At 43.0% G+C, this 19,048-nt stretch overlaps 1 protein-coding gene across 1 annotated transcript in view; it reads right to left on the reverse strand.

Annotated features, from left to right (window-relative positions):
* Window positions 1–19,048, reverse strand: part of PAPPA2 (pappalysin 2) — a 245,644-nt gene that overhangs the window by 50,960 nt on the left and 175,636 nt on the right. Inside the window, exon 18 of the mRNA XM_006199611.4 lies at window positions 1,100–1,268. Within this exon, the coding sequence (XP_006199673.2) occupies window positions 1,100–1,268 (169 nt within the window). The remainder of the gene's footprint in view (window positions 1–1,099; window positions 1,269–19,048) is intronic.

Genomic DNA, 19,048 nt, shown 5'->3' on the forward strand with positions numbered 1-19,048 from the left:
ATCCACTGTGGCTCATGTATTCTGAGATCTTTTTTGGAAATTTTTTCCCAGACGGTGTTGTTTTGCATTGATCTGTTCATACGATCCCACAAATGCTGCTTGTGGGAAATGCCACATTTTTTTCAACGTGAGTTTAAGTCAGGGAAACTAATTCATAATTTTTCTGAAGGTGCTTTCTGCTTTTCTGCTTGAATGGACACATCATCACTGCCTTTGATCTCACCACAGTTCTATTCCCTTTCTCCACGTGTGTTCTGGTTTGTGCAACTCTTGGCTTACATCTCCGGGAATAATAAAGTATGTTATAATGCAGAATACAGAGAACAGCACTCACTCACAAAACCCAAGAAAGTAAGATTGTAGAATTAGAGGTAAGTCTCCCTTTACCTGGCCAACTCCTTGAACAATCAGTACAAACAAATGTGTTTGGTTTCTCAGGGGTCTCATTTCACGGAGCGTTCTTTTCACATCTGTCCTGCACTGCTTACCTTGCAGTATTGGACATTGAGCTCAAGACATGTGCCAGGAGAGCAGTCAAGGTCATTGATCTTTGCCTAGGACGTCTGCTTAACTTCCTGTCTCGTGTATGTGGGTGGTACTTGCAAAGAGTCTAAAATAAAACTGATCTTAGTCACGTAACCACGATAAGACTGTGGTTTTTGTTTGAGACCTCTCGCACCAAAATCCAAGGGAGAATAAAAGCCAGACAGCGTTTTCAGCTTTGCCTTTGCTGAGAAATTCGTGTTCAGGACTCTGGCTCTACTAAAAAGTGTAATACCAGCATTTCCAGGCAAGTTAGGTCGGAGGAAATCACATCACCAAATCAGAATCCCAGCATTTATGCAATTTACTCCGGTACCCAAACCATCAGGTCGTGCTTCTTATCCAGAAGGAAGTTCTGAAGTCAGGAGAGAATATTCCAAAAACGTGGTCTCTTCTGAACCCCTTATAGATTAATGTCAACACCCATGGTTAGAATGCCAGCTTAGCAAGGTCCTGCCTGTTGGGATCCATTTAGATCATTTCTACTCAACATTCTTGGATTTGTCACCATGATTAGAGCACAGCCTGCTCCAGATTCAAGTTAAGTCATCCTTACCCTTTTGCTTTCCTGGTTACAGTTGAGCACACACTGGCTGCCGAGCTCAAAGCCATTGGTGCATTCATACATGCCTTCAAAGACCGGAGAAGGGGGCTCACACACCACTGGGACACAGCTTCCTCGCTCCCAGATGCCACCCTCCAGGCACTGTATCTTCAGGAACTTGCTGATAAGACATAACACAAAATTGCCCATCAGAATCCCTCAAGGAGATTATGGGAGGAGACTGGCCCCTCAGTAACGTGGGATTAGGATTTGCAAAGAGGGCCAGTTGGCTCTTGTTAGCCAAACATCCTACTTCTCCAGCCTAATTTCTAAATCATGGAAGGAAAAATGGCAATGTGCACTTCATAGCAGTGATAGCATTAGCCGTTGTGTAGTAATATTTGATATGTTACTCTCCAGAGAGCTTGTTAAGTGTCAGGGCAGCGTCTAGATTTTTTTACAGTTGGGTTTTCTTTAAGCTTTTCATCTTGGAGCAATCTCACCCGTACATGCACAGGGAAATACCAGGGAGGACAGAGTACAGAAGAGGTTATCACAGAGGCAGGGGACTATCCTGCAGTCATTTGAGGTTCATCAGTGTTAATACGGTAACAATTAATGAGGCTGCCAGTATTTATTGGTTCTCCAGAGAGGGGAGGGTATGGGTCTTCTTTTAAAACAGAGGCTCTTCCTCTGAACTTTAGTAGGGCAACGGTCTTGCTGGAAATTACTATGGTCACTTCGTTTCCTTACAAGTCCATTTTTTTTCTTGAAAAGCGTTCATTGCTTTCATCAGATTCTCAAAGTAGAGGTGACTCAACACTGTCCTGGAAGAACTGCCCTTCCTTCTCATGCACAGCTCCGGCCTCCAACCAGAGAGGCTGTGCGTGAAGTGGGCGGCAGTCAGTAGAACTAGGTCTTGCCACTTGGAACTCCATTCCATCCCCCCTCTGACCCACTGCCAAGCCGAAGGTGCTTTCCATTCTGCTGTTCTAACGCACCCGCTTCTGATTCAGAACATTCCTGGTTACACTTAAGCTTGTGATTCTAAAACAGAAATAATCCTTTGGCTGTTGAATCAAATACATGGTGGCCTTAAATTGTTATTTTCCAGTATCACGATGCCCTTTTTAAATTTAAAGATGACCACTGTCCACACACTTTTAATGGGCTATCGTACTTCTGTACAAAGTCTCCTGCACGCTTTCCCACTATTCTAATCTTACGCTAGCATAACATTTGTCCCATTATCTCATAAATGTCTATCTGTCTGCCTTTCCCACTAGGTTGGAAGCTGTCTGAAGGAAAGACTGCCTCTTATTCTTGTTTTGAATTTCTAGGAACTAAAAAGTCTGTCTTACATTAGGCATTGATTAAATATTTGCCAACTTGAATTATTTAACCAAAATTCAGTATGTTAGGCACACTTCAGAGTACATTCCATATTCTAACAAACCAAGTCATCAGAATATTCCTAACAAAATAGCAGCATCACTCCCATTTTGTAGATGAAACATACTCAGAGATGTTCAGTAATTAGGCCAACACCCTACAGCACAGAATGCAGCTGATTTCAAATAATTTAGATATATTTGAATAGCTTAACATATTTTAACAATACCCACTTAGATATTTGTGGTGTTTAGTATCAGTTATTTAGTTATGGCTTTATTCTCAGTAATATTTTAAGATAGAAATCTGACTTTACGACTAGAATTTGTTAGCATCATAGTTTATGTGGACATACATCTACTATCTGTGAATAATAAATACTATTTTTGAGCTGTATTTCAGGTGTTTGGCAAGACACCTACGTTTATCATTTCATTGAATCCTCCAAACGGCAGTTAAAAATAAATATTATTATCCACGTTTCAGGGAGGGAAACTGAGCCTGAGAGATTGAAAGCTCGCTCAAATGCCCGTCCGCAGGAAGAGCTGCAGGTAGGACTTGGAGCTAGGTCAGCTCCTTGAACCTGGGTCAGGTTCAATCACGCTTTTCATGTTCTACAATCCACTTTGAATATCAATAATGTCTCTAGCCTATTGAACAGCCCTTTATCCTGATGCCCCATTTATAAGTGTGGCGAAAAAAAAAAGATTCATTTGAAATTTTTGCACTGAGTATAAAATGACACATAGAAAACTGCACAAATCTTAACACACAGCGCAAGAAATTTTCATATGGGAATACATTTGGGTAATCATCACCCTGATCAAGATGCAGAGAATTTCTAAGCCCCTTAGAAGTCCTCTTCCCAGCTGAACCTCCCCACACTATTCTGACTTTCCTCAGCATAGATTGCTTTTGCCTGTGTTTCAACTTTTTATAAATGAAATCACACCCTAGGCACTCTTCAGTATATGGCTTCTTTCTCTAAAGAAGGATGACATTTAAAAATATCTTCTTGAATCTATTTTCGAGGAAGGGCTTGCAGTTCTTTTTTACTATAACGAAGTTCCTTTTTGTCCCTCTCCCGGACTGAATATTCTACTCATTTTTCACACCACAGAGTTTATAACCTCCCAGGGACTCTCTCCTTTCTTCCACCTCCCACTGATGAAGTTCTTGCCCTCCCTCTGCTGAACTGACACCCCCAGCTGGAGAGAGCAGGCAATACCACAGATACCAGGGGAGAGGCAAGGCTGTAAGCCTTGCATGTCAGCATGGTTATAAAGGAAAACCCTTGCTTGGCCAGGATGACAATATTTTGACTTCGTGTGGTATTTTTCTCTGAACTGGTTGGAACACTTGAACTGTGGAAACAGTCCGCCCTTTCCTTGCCTAGAGTGGAGAGCCACTCAAGAATGCCGATTTCATATATTTTGCTGCCAGTTTAATAACCTCAAGGGTGAGGGTAGAGGGATCAGACTTGGCTGGGGAAGAGTGAGTTGGGTGCTGTGGGGGGTACCTGGACAACGTGACAGGCCCTGCGCTGTAAACCAGCAGACACGTCGCTGATAAGGGAAGTCGAAGTGTGGAAGGTAGCAGGGGAAGCGGCACGGCTCTCACTGGCGCCCCTGGAGCCCAGAGAAGGCACTACAGGCAGGAGTCGGGAGGGGGTGGGAGACAGTCCTGAGTTCCTAGGAAATCTCCTTTCCTTTCTACAGGAGTTCTTATGCCCCTCAACCTCACGGAGTCTCCTCACAGTTTCTTCCCCCTTATCCAGGGGCTGGCTTCGGTCTGTCACTCAATCAGATCACACAATTTGGGTCCCACCCTCAGACTTCTCACAAATCATTTGACTGGTCAATCCTTCATGGCCGAATAGCCAGGACTGTCTCACTGGCCCCATGTCGATGCCTGTCTATACCCTCCTATACCCGCTTACAGAATGAATCTTGAGATCCCATGATATGGAGCTTGGCACTTGAATGCCATGGGCTGGTTCTGGCCATTTTGTTCAAAACGGGGCTGTGACTGCGGTAGGAATTCAGGGTGTCCTCTGCTCCTCCCAGCTCTAGGAATTGTGGTTTCCACGTAGGGTCCCTGAGGAGGACCGAAGCCTCTAGCAACGGCAGGACTTTAACTTCCAGTGGTACCAAAACTGCCTCTGCGTTTCATCTAGTCTGATGATTTGGGGGAGTAACCTCTGGCCTTCATCAAATCCTTAATGAAGAAAATTAGTTTATTCATAATGGCCCAACTCCTTCACAAGAAGTGTGTGAATCAAAAGCTAAGCGATACTTTTTAAGTCGCGAAGTGACTAGGTTTGCATTTCAAAGAATGATGGCGTTGGGTACAAGACAAAGCACACAGGCAGGCCCTCACCAGGACAGAGGTTCCAAGGCTTCCTTGACAGTCTAGGGCAAGTGCCTTTCCCATGAAATGGTCTATGCTCACTCACCATCAGCTCTCTATGCTTTCTTCATCCCAGTAGAGTAAGGGAGGCTAAAACATCTCATTTTACAGGCAGGAAACTGCACGCTAATAACGATGGGGTGACTTGCCCAATGCCACACAGCAAGCAAGTCACTGGCAAAAGCAAGAATAGAATTCAGAGTGTTGAAATCATAACATAACACCCAACCATTAGAATAATGGTTTCCAAGTGGCGTTGGTAGATCAGCCCCATCACAATCATGTAGGAACTGTATTAAAAAACAAAAAACACAAAAAACAAACACAGATTGCCTAAATCTCCTGGAACTGGCCTCACACCCTGTATTTTAAAGTTTGTCAGCAGTCTTACTATGTAGGCCAGGTTGGCGAACTACTTTAATATCGATGCTACTTTTCTATGCTAGTCAAAATAAGCCATAAGTGTAGAAAGCAGAGAGCAGAGTACCCCAGCTGACAAGAGCGGCCAAATGGCTGGACGCTTAGCAAAGACCAAACAGGACAGCTACAGCCAGACAGCTTGCTCTGTAAACGGTTACCATGAGGAGTCGGGGGTAGGGGAAGGTTTGTATTTATTCTCCCTCTAACGACTCCAGACAAATCACCACAATTTCCAAGTTAGAAGATGCCTCTTCCAACTTCCAGAACTTGTGGTGTCCACCTAGGGCCGAAAATCCAGCTGCGCTCTTTCTGCTTCTTACCTCGCTGCCAGAAATAAAGATCTTGTAATCAAAACTTGGCTGAAAGCGTGATTGATGCTGCCTGAGGCACACATGAGCCTACCCCATCCTTCTATCACCCCTGCGGGGTTTTCAAAAGTAATATTTATTCTCCATTGGAGAAAATAAAAAGATGATTGTTGCATCCAAGGGAATTATCTTGTCTTTACTGATCAAGGGCATCTGGTGTCTCCAGTGATAGTCTCTCATGAACAATAATAATAATAACAGGAAAACAATAGGCTATTGAGCACACAAGCGCTAGGAACTGTGCAGAAGGATATCCATGTGTATCCTCTTATCCTCAAATCCATCCTGTGTAAGAAGGACTGTTGTTGAGTTCTTGATCTCCACCCATGCTCTCCTTCAATCATCCCCAGCTCCGTAAATGATACCGCCATCTACCCTGTTGCCCAAACTGGAAACTTAGGAGATGTTCTTGATTCTACTCTTTGTCTCACTCTTACCTTCTTCCCAGGCTTCCAGGTGATCCTATTTAATTCATCAACAAGTGCTTTTAGTTTGACCTCCCAAAGGTCCCTGGACTCTGTCCTCCGACCTCTGGCATCTCCACTGCCATGGGCACCAGCCCACGTTCCCATCTCTCCCTTCCTAACTGGAGACTTCACTTCTCTTCCAACTCCCTTCCTATCCACCCCGCAAACACCCGTCAGAGGGATAGGTCATAAAAACAAATAAATAAATTAGAACATGTCATTTCTCTACTTAGGACATTTCAATTGCCTCCTGTTGCACGAAAAATGAAATCCAAACTTCTCCACTTCTCACTCCAGAGGTCCTGCATGATCCCCACGTCCCCACTCTCTCTGACTTCATCCTATGCCTTATTCACCTTATTTAATATGTTTTGTCCACACTGGACCTAGAATCCCAAGCACAGCTCACGCCTATCCAGGGAGGCTGTATCATTCTCTCTGCTTGTGATTTTTTTTTTTTGCTGCTCTTCCAATCTAAGAATACTTTTGCCACCCTAGAGCATCCTTATTTTACACCTCTACTGTTGTTGGTTTTTAATCACAGCACCTGTATATTTTTGCACTGAACGCATACTCTGTAATTATTTTGTTTGTTGCCTGTCCACCACACTGGAATGTAAGCTTGCTGAGGGCAAGACCTTGTCTACTATTATATCCTCAGTGCTCAGCATGACGTCTGGTACAGAATAGGTGTCAATAAACAATGGGTCAATGCATGTATCAATGTTTATTTTATAGAGGAAGTGAGTAGGCTTAGAAAAGTAATAACTTGCCCACAATTACCTAACTGGTTAACGGCAGAGCAGGGATCAGGACAGGCAGACCTCATGTTACTGAGCTTCGCTTTACTGTACTTCACAGGTACTGCAGTTTTACAAATTTAAGCTTTGTGGCAACCCTGTGTTGTCAAATGATGTTAGCATTTCTTAGCAAGGAAATGTTTTAAAACTAAGTTACATACTTTTTTTTAGACATAATGCTATTGCTCACTTAATGGACTCCAGTAACACTGTGACTTACTTTATTGAGATGTTCATTTTCATCACGGCAGTCTGGAAATGAATGACCCATATTTTCGAGGTCTGCCTGTATCGTGATCTGTCTGATGCCAATCCCCACATCATAATATGGAAGCACTATTGTTACTAGAAATGGGGCTGCAGCTAAATTACCTCCCTTTACTTCATGCCTTTGTACCGAGTATCTCAAAGTCCTACCACATACGATATCCCTAAAAAGGAGATGTAAGGGCAAGGAGTAACTGCATGGCTATTTTCATTGTACAGGTTAGGGAACAGAAGCATTAACTGGTTGAATGCCTTGTGTGACATATTGTCAGTTTCTGAATTGAAATTAGCAAGCCTCTTGGCTCAGAATATATTAGCCCCTTACTGCTTACTGTGTGGGTCCCAGAGCAGCAGCACTGAAATCACCCAGGAGCTTGCTAGGAATGCAGACTCTCTGGCTCCACCCGGACCGACTCCATCAGAATCTGCATTTTTAGCAAGATCCTCAAGTGATTCCTCTGCACATGAAAGTTTCTGATTAAAGTACTGATCCAGACCGTTTTAAGAGACACGGTCCTCTACCCCACCCCAGACAGAACCACTAGCACTTCCAAATGCCAAGCCAGCTTTCCTCTTAACAAACTGCAGATCTGGTTTCTCAAGCCAACATCCTAAATGGAGAGCAGCAGACTCCAGGCATAGCTAGTCCATGGCCAATCACCGTGACCCTGTGCTGTCTCACGCCAGGCCTCCCAGGGTCCAGCTCCAGTCCCCTCTACTGGATGAGACGGAGTATCAGTACCATCCTACCAGACACATTGGCATTGACCTTTCATTCTTCCCTGACCCCCCCCCCAAAAAAAAGCCTATAACTTACAAAGATCCTCCTCCAGGTAAAATAGAGCCTGTCTGTCAGAATGAGCAGCCTGCTAACCCCAAAGCATGTGGTCAGTCCTATTTCTAAGCCCCACCTTTCATTTCTACCTTTGGACTGTCTGCTGCTAACTCTTAGGTCTCCAGATTGGCAGATGCAGTAATGCGCTGCCCCCAGGTCGCAGCACCTACCTCACGTTTAGGGCGCCTTCCTCCTCTCTCATTGCCACTGCGCTCACTGTCCAACCCTTAGCCTCTCTCACTTCCAGTTCAATAGCCCCCACTTAACCTCTTTTCTGTGCATCTCTTGGCCCCCCTCATACATTCCTCACACAGCTGGCAGGGTTACCTTCCTACTAAATCTGCTCAGGTTACCTCCAGACCTGAAAACATCCTGAGGTTTTTGCAATGCCTGCAACTTAAAGCTAACATGGACAACAGCTATTAACATGATCCTGCAGAATTCTACTATTTATTCCCTTCAGTGTGTGTTGGAGGAGCTGGTGATTACACTGAAATGCAAGGGTGAACTGAGTCTAAAACATGGAAACATGACATAGGAATCTCTTGCTATCATCATCTTTTTATCAGGTAATTAGGTTTATTTATTTAGACACACTTTTTAATGGAGCTACAGGGGATTGAACCAGCACATGCTAAGCACGCGCTCTACCACTGAGCTCTACCCTCCCCTGCAGTGAAGTATTTTGAAGTTAAGCTATATACATTGCATAAGTAACATTTAGTTTCAGGCATACCTCGGAGGTCTAGTGAGTTAGGTTCCAGACACCGGCAATAAAGTGAGTATCACAGTAAAGCGAGTCACATGAATTTGCTGGATTCCCAGTGCATGTAGAAGTTATGTTTACACCATACTGTAGTCTATTGAGTGTCCAATAGCTCTATGCCTAAAAATATATATATCTTAATTTAAAAATTCTTTATTGCTAAAAAACACTATCCATCATCTAAGCCTTCAGGGAGTCAGAATCTTTCTGCTGGTGGAAGAGTTGAAATATTGGGAAAATTACCCAAATGTGATGCAAAGACACAAAATGAGTAAATGCTCTCGGAAAAAGGGTGCCGATAAACTTGCTTGATGCTGGGCTGCCACAAACCTTCAATTCACAAAAAACGCAGTATCTGCCAAGCATAATAAAGTGAAGCACAATAAAACAAGGTATGCCTGCGTCTGTCCACTCATACATTCGGTCAACAAACATTCGTTAAGCACCTAGTGTGGGCCCATGCATTGCATTAGGTCCTGCAGTTGTAGAAGCAAATACTAATACTGCAATGAGGCCAGAAGGCTGACCTGTGGGAGCCCAAAGAGGGGCACGGAGGAAGGATATGTGGAAATGAAGACTTTGAGAAGGTTCATTATGTAGAGAAGGAGAAAGGCCTGCCAGGCAGAAGGAACAGTGTGCACAAGAACCAGCAATGTGCAAGGCAGTGGGTGCTTACAGCCTTGGCCTGAAGTCTAAATGGAGAAAAGTAGGCATGTACGTTTCGGGCAGAGCTGGGGCGGGAGAAGAACCTGGGGGAATCAGATGGGACAGAATTCTGGCAGAAAAGGGCCACAAATTGTATGAATTCCATGTCAGAGGGTGGGTTCTCTCATTTGTAAGGAATCCTTTCTTTGTAAAGTTTCCGGCTGAAGAAATCTTCCAGGCATCATTATAGTCTTGCTCCTGGTCAGTACAGCTCAAAGACAGGCACGCTGGAAAGTGCTCACAGGATAGACGCACGTGCACACCCTCACCTGGGAACCCATGAATCCCTCACTGCACGTCACTGTTGCTCTTCCAGAGGGCAATGCTCTTTACAGGGCTCCTTGTCCAGAAACCACAGCAGTGATAAGACCTGAATCCACTAACGAGTTCTCAGAACTTCCGGCAAGCTGTGACCCACGGAAGGACTTCGGCATTTGCACAGGTGAACGCTGCATTTGCCTCATCCCTCTGATGCGGGCTGGAATGAGAAGACTGATTACCATTCTCCTTGCCAGTTCTCCCTGACTGAAGAGGAAGAGTCGGAGGTCAGAGTGCCTTCAGCAGGCTTTTCGTGGCTGCACTGGGTAATTCCCATCAAGAAGATGGTGTGCAGAATGGTTAAGAGCAGATGACTTGGAATCAAGAGACTAAGCTCAGACTCCAGCTGTGGCTCTTCATAAGCCTCTGACTTTTAATAAATTATCTATCCTTTCTTCTCTAGGGTTTCCTATCTGAAAAATGGGGATAATAATGGCTTCCTTACAGGGGCATTAGGAGATTATATACAAGTCAGTGTGTATAAAGCAGGTGGGACAATGCCTGGCACATACAAGGCTCAATAAGTAGCAGACATTATTAGCTCTGATGACCAAAGGATCTACACGGCCCCACCTCTCTCTCGCTCTGGCTGCCTCCCTCTGTGTGTGTGATATGAGGGTGGAATGTTAACATTCTCTTCAGTCTTTCCACCCTACTTAATTCTTGAGATTCTTGTCCCACCCATCATCCTTCAGGACACAGTTCATAAATCAGTTTGGCCTGACTGGACTCCATCACTCAAGAGCAAAGGCAAGATCACATCCAAAATATTCACCCACTTGGCCAAAGAAGGGGTTAGCAGGAGCCTGAGACCGAGAATGGGGTAGGAAAAAGGAAGTGTAGAAAGGGCATCAGGGAGAGAAATTCTGTGTTGAAGAAAGTCCTCTTGGCTTATATATAATAACCCAGCACTTAACTCATGCTAGAGTTTTAAAAATTATTTTTCCTGATTAATAGAGAAATTGGTGGTCAGTATAACATTGGAAGAGGAAGGACAGTTTTACAATAAGGTGCTCCCTAGCTTGGGACTGAAGGTTACAGGGAAATTTACAAGTTCAACAAGCGCTGTGTTCAAAGTGAAGGCTGTGTGCCAATCGCCAGACCCCTGTGAAGCCTGCAGCGGCAAGCTGGCCGGTACCCAGGTGTGTCTGTGAGTGTCCAAGGCTTGGAGCAGAGGTCCAGTCACTTTCATGCCAAAAGAGGCTGTAATAAATTAGCCTAAAGCTCACGTTATCCTACAATGGCAAGAGAATTGAAGATTCCGAGGATAAACTTTGAATGTGTTTACTATAAACACTAATTATAAAGCCAGACAATGTCTTAATGGAAAGAAAACAAATTTCCATTTCTCACAGACCCATGGGTGTACATAAAGATTACAGTGTGTCCCTTAATTGGCAAATCATAGACTGCCCGTGTGTCCCTATATACGTAGGGTTAGCGTTTATTCGTATATCTGTGTGCACAATGTTATGACACAGAGCTTAAAAAGTAAGTAGATTACTGAATTTTCTAAGTTACAAATCCAGGATTCTTAAGAAGTTTGAGCATTTGCTTCAACTGCACACTTCATTCCCTTAGCCAAGTCTCTCTTTCCCTTCCTATGGTAGAATAAAACCAGTCGAACCTCAGAGAATCAGGCTATGGTTCAAAAAGACCAAAAAAGCCTAAAAATTTAGGTAATGTCTCCAGGACATGCCCTTCCCTTCTCCTCCAAGACCAACCTGACCGTATTTCCCACCTTAATTTTTGAAGTACGTCCACCTCTATCCTGTTATTTGCATTTCTTTTCCCCCACATCCCCCTTTTTCCTTTTCATGGTCCACTTGAAGCCACTGAAGCATTTGGATAACTCACTGAGTTGACAGTGGGATGAGATGAAACACTCAGAGGGGGTTCTGATTGGCAGAGGGAAGAACATGTATTTTCCTTAATTTAATAAATTTTCTGTTTTAATGTGTGTCTTTCCTTTATAGGCAGGGAAATGCATTCCCCTACTGTCCTGGTAAGTGAAGACCTGTACTTCCCACTTGGAATGCCAGCTTGAGTCTTTCTGGCCTCTATGTTGTTTTTCTGGGGCATAGAAACTAACCACGGGCTGAGAGACCATAGACACTGATAAAAATGGAGCTGAGTATGTTCCTTGCTAAAGAAGATTACCTGTTAAACACACCAAAGCAGTAGTCATTTTACGAGGGGCATTAACCTGCTGGAAATGATGGAAATGGTGATAATGTTAATGATGATAAACAGCAGCTATGCTGACCAGAAACTGAATATGACTAAGAACTGAGCTCAGTTCTTTACATCTGTTGTTTCATTTAATCCTTGCAAAAATCTGTCAGTACCCCTCCTTTTCCTATTATCCATTTGGAAATAAAAATAATCATGTTCAATACTGATCAGTAACTTGCCCAAGGTCAAAGAGCCAATAAAAAGCTGGGCTGGGATTCAAATTTAGATCTCACTAACCCCAGAACCTGCGTAACTAACCAGGCAGCCAAGAGATAAATCTTGCACAAAGGACAAAGCCTTCTTAGAAATTTGACTACATTTTCTTCTTTACAAGTTTAGAGACGTGCTTAATCTTTAAACTCAATTCTAGAAATCTTTTCAAATGTACCCAATATTCTGTCTTCAGGGAAGATCTAGATCTAATCCTCTTGGATGTGAATGGAGACAGCTCACCAAAGCCCATGGAGAGGAAGAGAATAAAACCTTGGCTGTTCATTGAGACCAGAAGCATTACCTTAAAGTATTGGTCATGTCTGTGTGGTATTTGTGTTTATAATACACTACTGCTTCTTTTTTCCCCTGGTGGTAGTAAATTTTATGTATCACTTCTCTCAGTGGTGTTATACCAAATCGTTAACTCTCCTCACTGATTCTGTTGAGACAGAAAATAAAATATAGATTTTTTTTTTCAGAGTTGGAAGTCACTCAAGATTTTCCCTTATTTTGCAGAGGTGGAAAAAGAGGCTCAGAGAAATATAATAATTTGCTCAAGATTGAAAGTCTTGTTAACCAAAAGCATGGACTTTGGAGTTACAATGGTTTTAACACCATATATTGCCTGAGAGATCATGGGAAGGCTACTGAACAATATTCTCTTAGTCTCAGTTTCCTCATCTGTAAGAGGGGATAATAATATACTGATATATATTACTATTACTGTATCAAGTTATATATTACTATATAACTATAGCATAATATATATTATATTATATTATACTGTTATCTTCTTTTTTATGTAAGATTTTTTAAAATTGAATTACAGTCAGTTACAATGTGTCAGTTTCTGGTTGAACAGCACAACAGTCATGCATATACATACATATATTCATTTTCATATTCTTTTTCATTAAAGGTTATTACAAGATATTGAATATACTTCCCTGTACTATACAGAAGAAATTTGGTTTTTTAAAATCTATTTTTTATATATAGTGGCTAACATTAGAAGTAAGCCAGCAAGAGAAAGAAAAATACCATATGATATCACTCATATGTGGAATCAAAAAAAAAAAAAAAGAAAGAAAAAAGAGGACACTAAGGAACTCATCTACAAAAAAGAAACAGACTCACAGACACAGTAAACAATCTTATGGTTACCGGACGGGGGGAAGGGGGGGTGGGAAGGGATAAATTTGGGAGTTCGAGATGTGCAAATATTAGCCACTATTATCTTCTTACATAATAAAATATATCAATGTCATGAAAGATAAATGGGGAAATGTATGTGAGGTGCTTGGCACATAGTGATGAATCACTGTTATCATCATCATCAGCTCGAAAGAGCAGAGTCCAGATCTTTTCTTTTAACTCTTTCCCACACTAAACAGCTTTTCTATATGTGTAGAGATGGTCAAGCCACGCACATCTAGCTTCAAGGCCCTCCCCAGCCCTCCCGCTGAAACAGATCAGACAAGCCCTACTGAAGGGTTTCGCCAACCAAACATTAGTTAAACAATAACTAGCCACAGTCTGAGGCCTATTTATTGCAGTCTGAAGCTACATTTGTGTTTATACAACTTAAATAGGTCTATATTCTTTGGAGAAGCTGATACCCTGGGCGACCCTGAGAAAGATGGCTAATTTACAATCACTCTTAAGAAGATCTGACTACCGCAGTGCCTTTCAGATGGCATCTTGATGAATGCCTGACAGAGGGAGAGGCTGTCTGAGTAAAGTTAGAAGGCTGGAATAATTGAGAAGTTGAATTAATTATGGGCCCGAATGAGGTTAACCTAACCTTCATACAGAAAGATAACACCTAATGAGAAAACGGTAACCATGAGAGTGAAAGATGAGGGGGAATATAATATGGTCTTTTTGATAAAATACAAGTCAAATGCTTTTATTTTAGCTTCCTGGGAAGTCAGGTTAATGAAACAACAAAGGAGTGATTAATGGTGATGTGTATGTGGAAGTAAATTGCATGGGAGAAGAAGAAAAGGACGAGGTGTGTGTATCATAAAATGTGAACAAGAAAGAACTCCTGACACTATCTAGACTTGACAATTTCTTTGGAGTTACAGTTGTTTGTATTTTCTCCATTAATTCCAAAAAATAAATAAACCTCAAAGAGACATGTAAAGCCTGGCATGCAAAAGTGCTGTTGCAGTAATTTTGGAGAAAGAAAACATGACTCTGGATATTTTTAGGAAAATCAAAACCCCATGACTGATATTCTTACACGAACAAAAGTTCGTGCTTCTAGATTGTGCTTCTTGATTTTGGCTGCACATTGGAGTGACCTGGGGAGCTTTGCAAAAGACTAATGCCAGGGTCCCACCTCCAGAGATTCTGGTGTAATTGATTTGGGTGTGAGCTGGGCGTTAAGAGATCTGAACTCTCCCCAGGTGATGCGAGTTTACAGCCAGGTATGAGAACCATTGTGCCGGTGAGCCTGTTGAGAAGTCTAATTCTTTTTCTGTTACCATCAACTTGTACAGAGTTTGCTAATCAAGCTTCAATGTCAGTTGAATAAATAAAATTAGAATTGTCCTTGGAGAATGACCGTTCCTTCTATGTTGCTGAGACAATTGCTGGAAGAAAAATAGACAAAATATTTTTAAAGGTTTCTTCCACTCTAAAGCACTTGGAATAGAAATTTCCACCCCTTCATGAGGAAAAACAAAAACAACCCTCTTTCCTTCAACAATTTTTAACATCAAATTTAATATCAAAATCCTATCATGATTTTTGTAATAAATGTAGCCTTTACATCCATTCAGAAAGTATTTATTGAGTAACTACCAATACATGGAGAAGCCCCTGGGCATATGATGCAAGAAATATCCAGGGTCTATTGGATAGATAACCAACCCATTTCTACTCAGTGAGATAAACGATGTTGTTAAGGAAGTTTTCTGTGCAATGGGTACCTATGGGAGGGACATGTCCTACAAACTGGGGAGATCTGGGAGGCTTCCCAGGTAAACATCACACCTATCCTAAAAATAGGGAGGTAGGAGTTAGCTGAGCAAAAGGTCACTGTCGGGGAGAGCTCTGGCCAGAAGGAACAGCATGTCTGAAGGCCCAGCAGCGTGCTCGCCATGGTGCATACAGAGAAGTAAAGGAAATGCAGAGCATGAGCCCCTGTGCTACAGGTGGTGTTGTGGGTGACAGCTGGAGGGACATGATCTTCCAGGGAAGACAGTGGGCAGTGAAGCTGGAGAGGTAAGCCAGGTCAAGCTAGCTCATGCAAGACCTGGAGAATACTTCAAGTTTTAGCTTTTTTTACTTCCTTAAATAAAATAGCAGAAAGGCTGGCCATTTAGTTTTAGGTAGGGGAATACGATAACTGGACTTGAGTTTTTTGAAGATCATTTTTGCTGCTAATTATTGAAAGGGGAAAGACTGGAGTCAGAAAGATCAGTTCAGAAGTGAAAAAGGATAGTGGTCTGTCAAAGAGAGGTGGCGGCAAGGAAGGGGAGAAACGGCCATATCTAAGCGTCAGTGAGATGACGATTCAATGGAAGTAGATGACTGATTTAACTGAGAGTGAAGGACACTGAAGAGTCTCAGGTTATGTGCAGGTTCCTGACCTGTCCAACCACATGGAACAGAGAAGGATGTGCAGATTTAAAAGAGATTACAGTAGGGTCTGTTGTGTATGATGAGTTTGAAATGCTGATCAGATATGCAAGTGGCTGTATCTGTAGGCAGTTGTCCTAAGGGGCCTTATGGTCCTTAAGGGAAGAGACTAGATCACGGGTATAGTTTCAGGAATCATCAGCATGTGGAAGGCAGTCGAGACTATGGGGTAAATGAACTTCATCCCAGACAGGTATGCAGAATAAGAGAGAGAAATGAGCTCAGAGAAACACCGTCATTGAAGAACTGCACAGAGGAAGAAAAGCTAGAAAAGGAAATTGAGAAATGACAGTGAAGAAGAAGGAAAATCAAGAGAATGAGATACAGCAGAGTCAGGAAAGAAGTCTCAAGGGGAGTACAGCCAACTACATCGTCATAAAGAGTGTTTATTACAAAATAAACTCCATCTTTGATGTTTGACTCTGACAGCTCTCAGGCCTCACCATCTCCCACTTGTGAGCAAGCCTATAAGAAAGCCTGGGTGCTTCCTCTTTCGGCCTTAGCAGAAAGTTCAAACCGTGCCAGGTCCTGCTCACATGCACAAACCCTTGCCCGAGCCCTACTCCCTAACCACCATAAAACTCCAGGATACTCTCCTTTCCCCGGTCGCTCAAACCATTTGAAAACCAACTTGGGATTTTCCCCTTCTTTCCCCCAGGAAGCCTCATTTTGTGAGTAATAAACCTTGTCACATTCTCTTGGTCTATGTGTGGCATCATTTGTTTCAACATCAAAACCATGGTTGGGTGGGAGGACCCATCCTATCTCTCAGGGTGACCGCAACCATAAGCCAAATATTCTCACATAACATAAGGTCCGAGAAGAGTCCCTGCGTTTGGCAGCAGTGAGGCCCAGGACAGGCTCAGCGTTAGTGGAGAGATGGAAATAAAAACCTGAGCATCGACGTGTGAAGGAGAGAGAAGGCAGTAAGACGGAGGCAGTGAATACAAACAACCCTTTCCCACAAGTTTCACTGTAAAAGGGAGGCAAAAGGTATGGTAATCAGGGAGGAAGGGGCGGGCATGGGATCAAGAAAAGGCTCTGCTTACTGGAGTTTCGACACAGCAGAGACCTGAGCACAATTAAAGAGAACTAAGCAGGGGAGAGGGAGGGAGAGAATTCAGAGTAGGAAAGAGGAATGGATTGAGAGAAACTCCCGAGAAGGGGTGCAGGACCCAGAGCCAAGGTGGAGTAACTCATAATTCATTCTGGACAGTAAGCAGCAGGGGAGCACACTTGGAGGTGTCAATTAGCTTGCACACCTCTGGGCAGATCTTTGCACTTTAGGGAGGGAAGTAATAAACTGGAATTTAGGGAAGAGGTGTTAGGATTGGAGGAGAAGAGATCTGAGATGGCCTACAAGGACAGAGACAGTGCTTGTCCTCAAAACAGAGAAGGATTTGGGCACAGGACGAAAGGGTCGTGTGCCCTTCTTCCTGCCATCTTGGAGCGTTGCTCTCTCCTTGGGTTTGCCAGTTTGGAAAATCTGCCTACTGTTTTTTCTTTCACTCTCTGCCTCCACCAAATGGATATGATCTACTCTTTTTTTTAATGTCTGTGTATAACTGAATCACTATGATCTACTCTTTACAACTCACGTCAGTATTTTGTTTTTAAACTAGTCACTTATCTCATTATAAAGTCTAGAAAATATAAATATAAGCAAGCAGACAAAGAAACGTTTTATTCCCTATAAACCTAGTCCTAGAGATTATGACTATTCATATCATAATCATTTTTAGCGCCTGAAAGAGAATGACAAAAATATACCTTCGATACAGAAAATAGAGATGGTGTCGTTTATAACAACTGTTTTCTTGCTTTTGTCCACTTATTGTATTGCGAATGCTTTCCCGTGCCTTTAATAGTCTCCCAAACACCTTTAATGATGGCAGGATATTTCATGACTTGGCTGTACCAGTGTAGCACCGTACTGTTTAGTGGACATTCATTTTTGTTTTATTGAATTTTTGTTCTTCAGTTTTTTTTTTTTTCCTGCTCAATTTCCCTCCGGGGAATTCATACGGTTTGGATGATGCTGTCTCTACTTATGACTTCAAGGTCAGAGTCCTTGCATCTCCCTGTCCTCAGGGATGAGATTCAGGGTGAGCAGTGCCATCTTCAAATTCTGGGAGGAAGGGGCAAGGAATCTAGGGGCCAGGAAAAAGTGCCTACCTGTCCTCTTCTGTGCTCCGCTGCAAGGAGAAATGACGCACACGAAAGGGGGAGAATGAAGGCTGGGTGCTCCCTGAGGCCAGAGCCTACGTCTTATTCGTGCGTGTTTCTTCACTCCTAACCCAGAGGCTTCAGAGAGCATGCACGTGAGGGAGCTCCAGCTATGGCTGTGCCAGCCCGGTCACCCCCAAAGCTGACACAGCAGGGGGGATGGAAGAGAAAAGTCAGATCCAGCACTTATCTTTTTCCCTCTCAAAACAACATTCAACAGCCTTGAGAAGAAGAAGCAGGAAGGGAATGTACTTGGCTAATAGTTTGCTAGTTGCTTCCTTCTTTGAAAAAGAAATGAACAAAAAGTAATATCAAGCGCCCGCACTGAACGTCATAGTTTATAAAACGCTTTCAGTGCATTACCTACTTTGGGCCTCAAAACAACACTGTCGAGAGAAATCATCACTGCCCCGCGCATGAAGGATGCAAAAATTGAGACACATGGATACTGAGTACATTGTTCAGGGTCATGCAGAGAACAAGTCTGACCATCAAGGGGGCTTTTCCACTACTCGGAGAACTGCACAGAGTTAGCCTGCGCCCGGTCTGTCTAGGCTGATTTCCCTGCCAGCCTTTCCCGACTTCTCCTCCTGCCTGCATGTCCTAGAAGGAACTTTAGGGCCCCATTCGTTCGTACATCGCCGGGCTCCCTCACCCAAGTGAGGAACAAGGCTGACATAGTTCGTTGGGTAAACACAAGCAGCAAGTGACAGTGATTTACTCCCGACCTGCAGACTTCTGATTACCAATCCACTGCCGGCTATGTAAACAGGTGTAAACTAAGATTAAAATCAGTTTACACAGTGCGGTAAATAATTTAATCTCTCCTCTGCATGGTGCTTGCGAATGTAAATGTTTAAGTCCAGACTGATGCTGACGTCATGATGCA

The sequence above is a fragment of the Vicugna pacos genome, chromosome 21 (genome assembly GCF_048564905.1).
Source record: "Vicugna pacos chromosome 21, VicPac4, whole genome shotgun sequence".
NCBI classification, from domain to species: Eukaryota; Metazoa; Chordata; class Mammalia; order Artiodactyla; family Camelidae; genus Vicugna; species Vicugna pacos.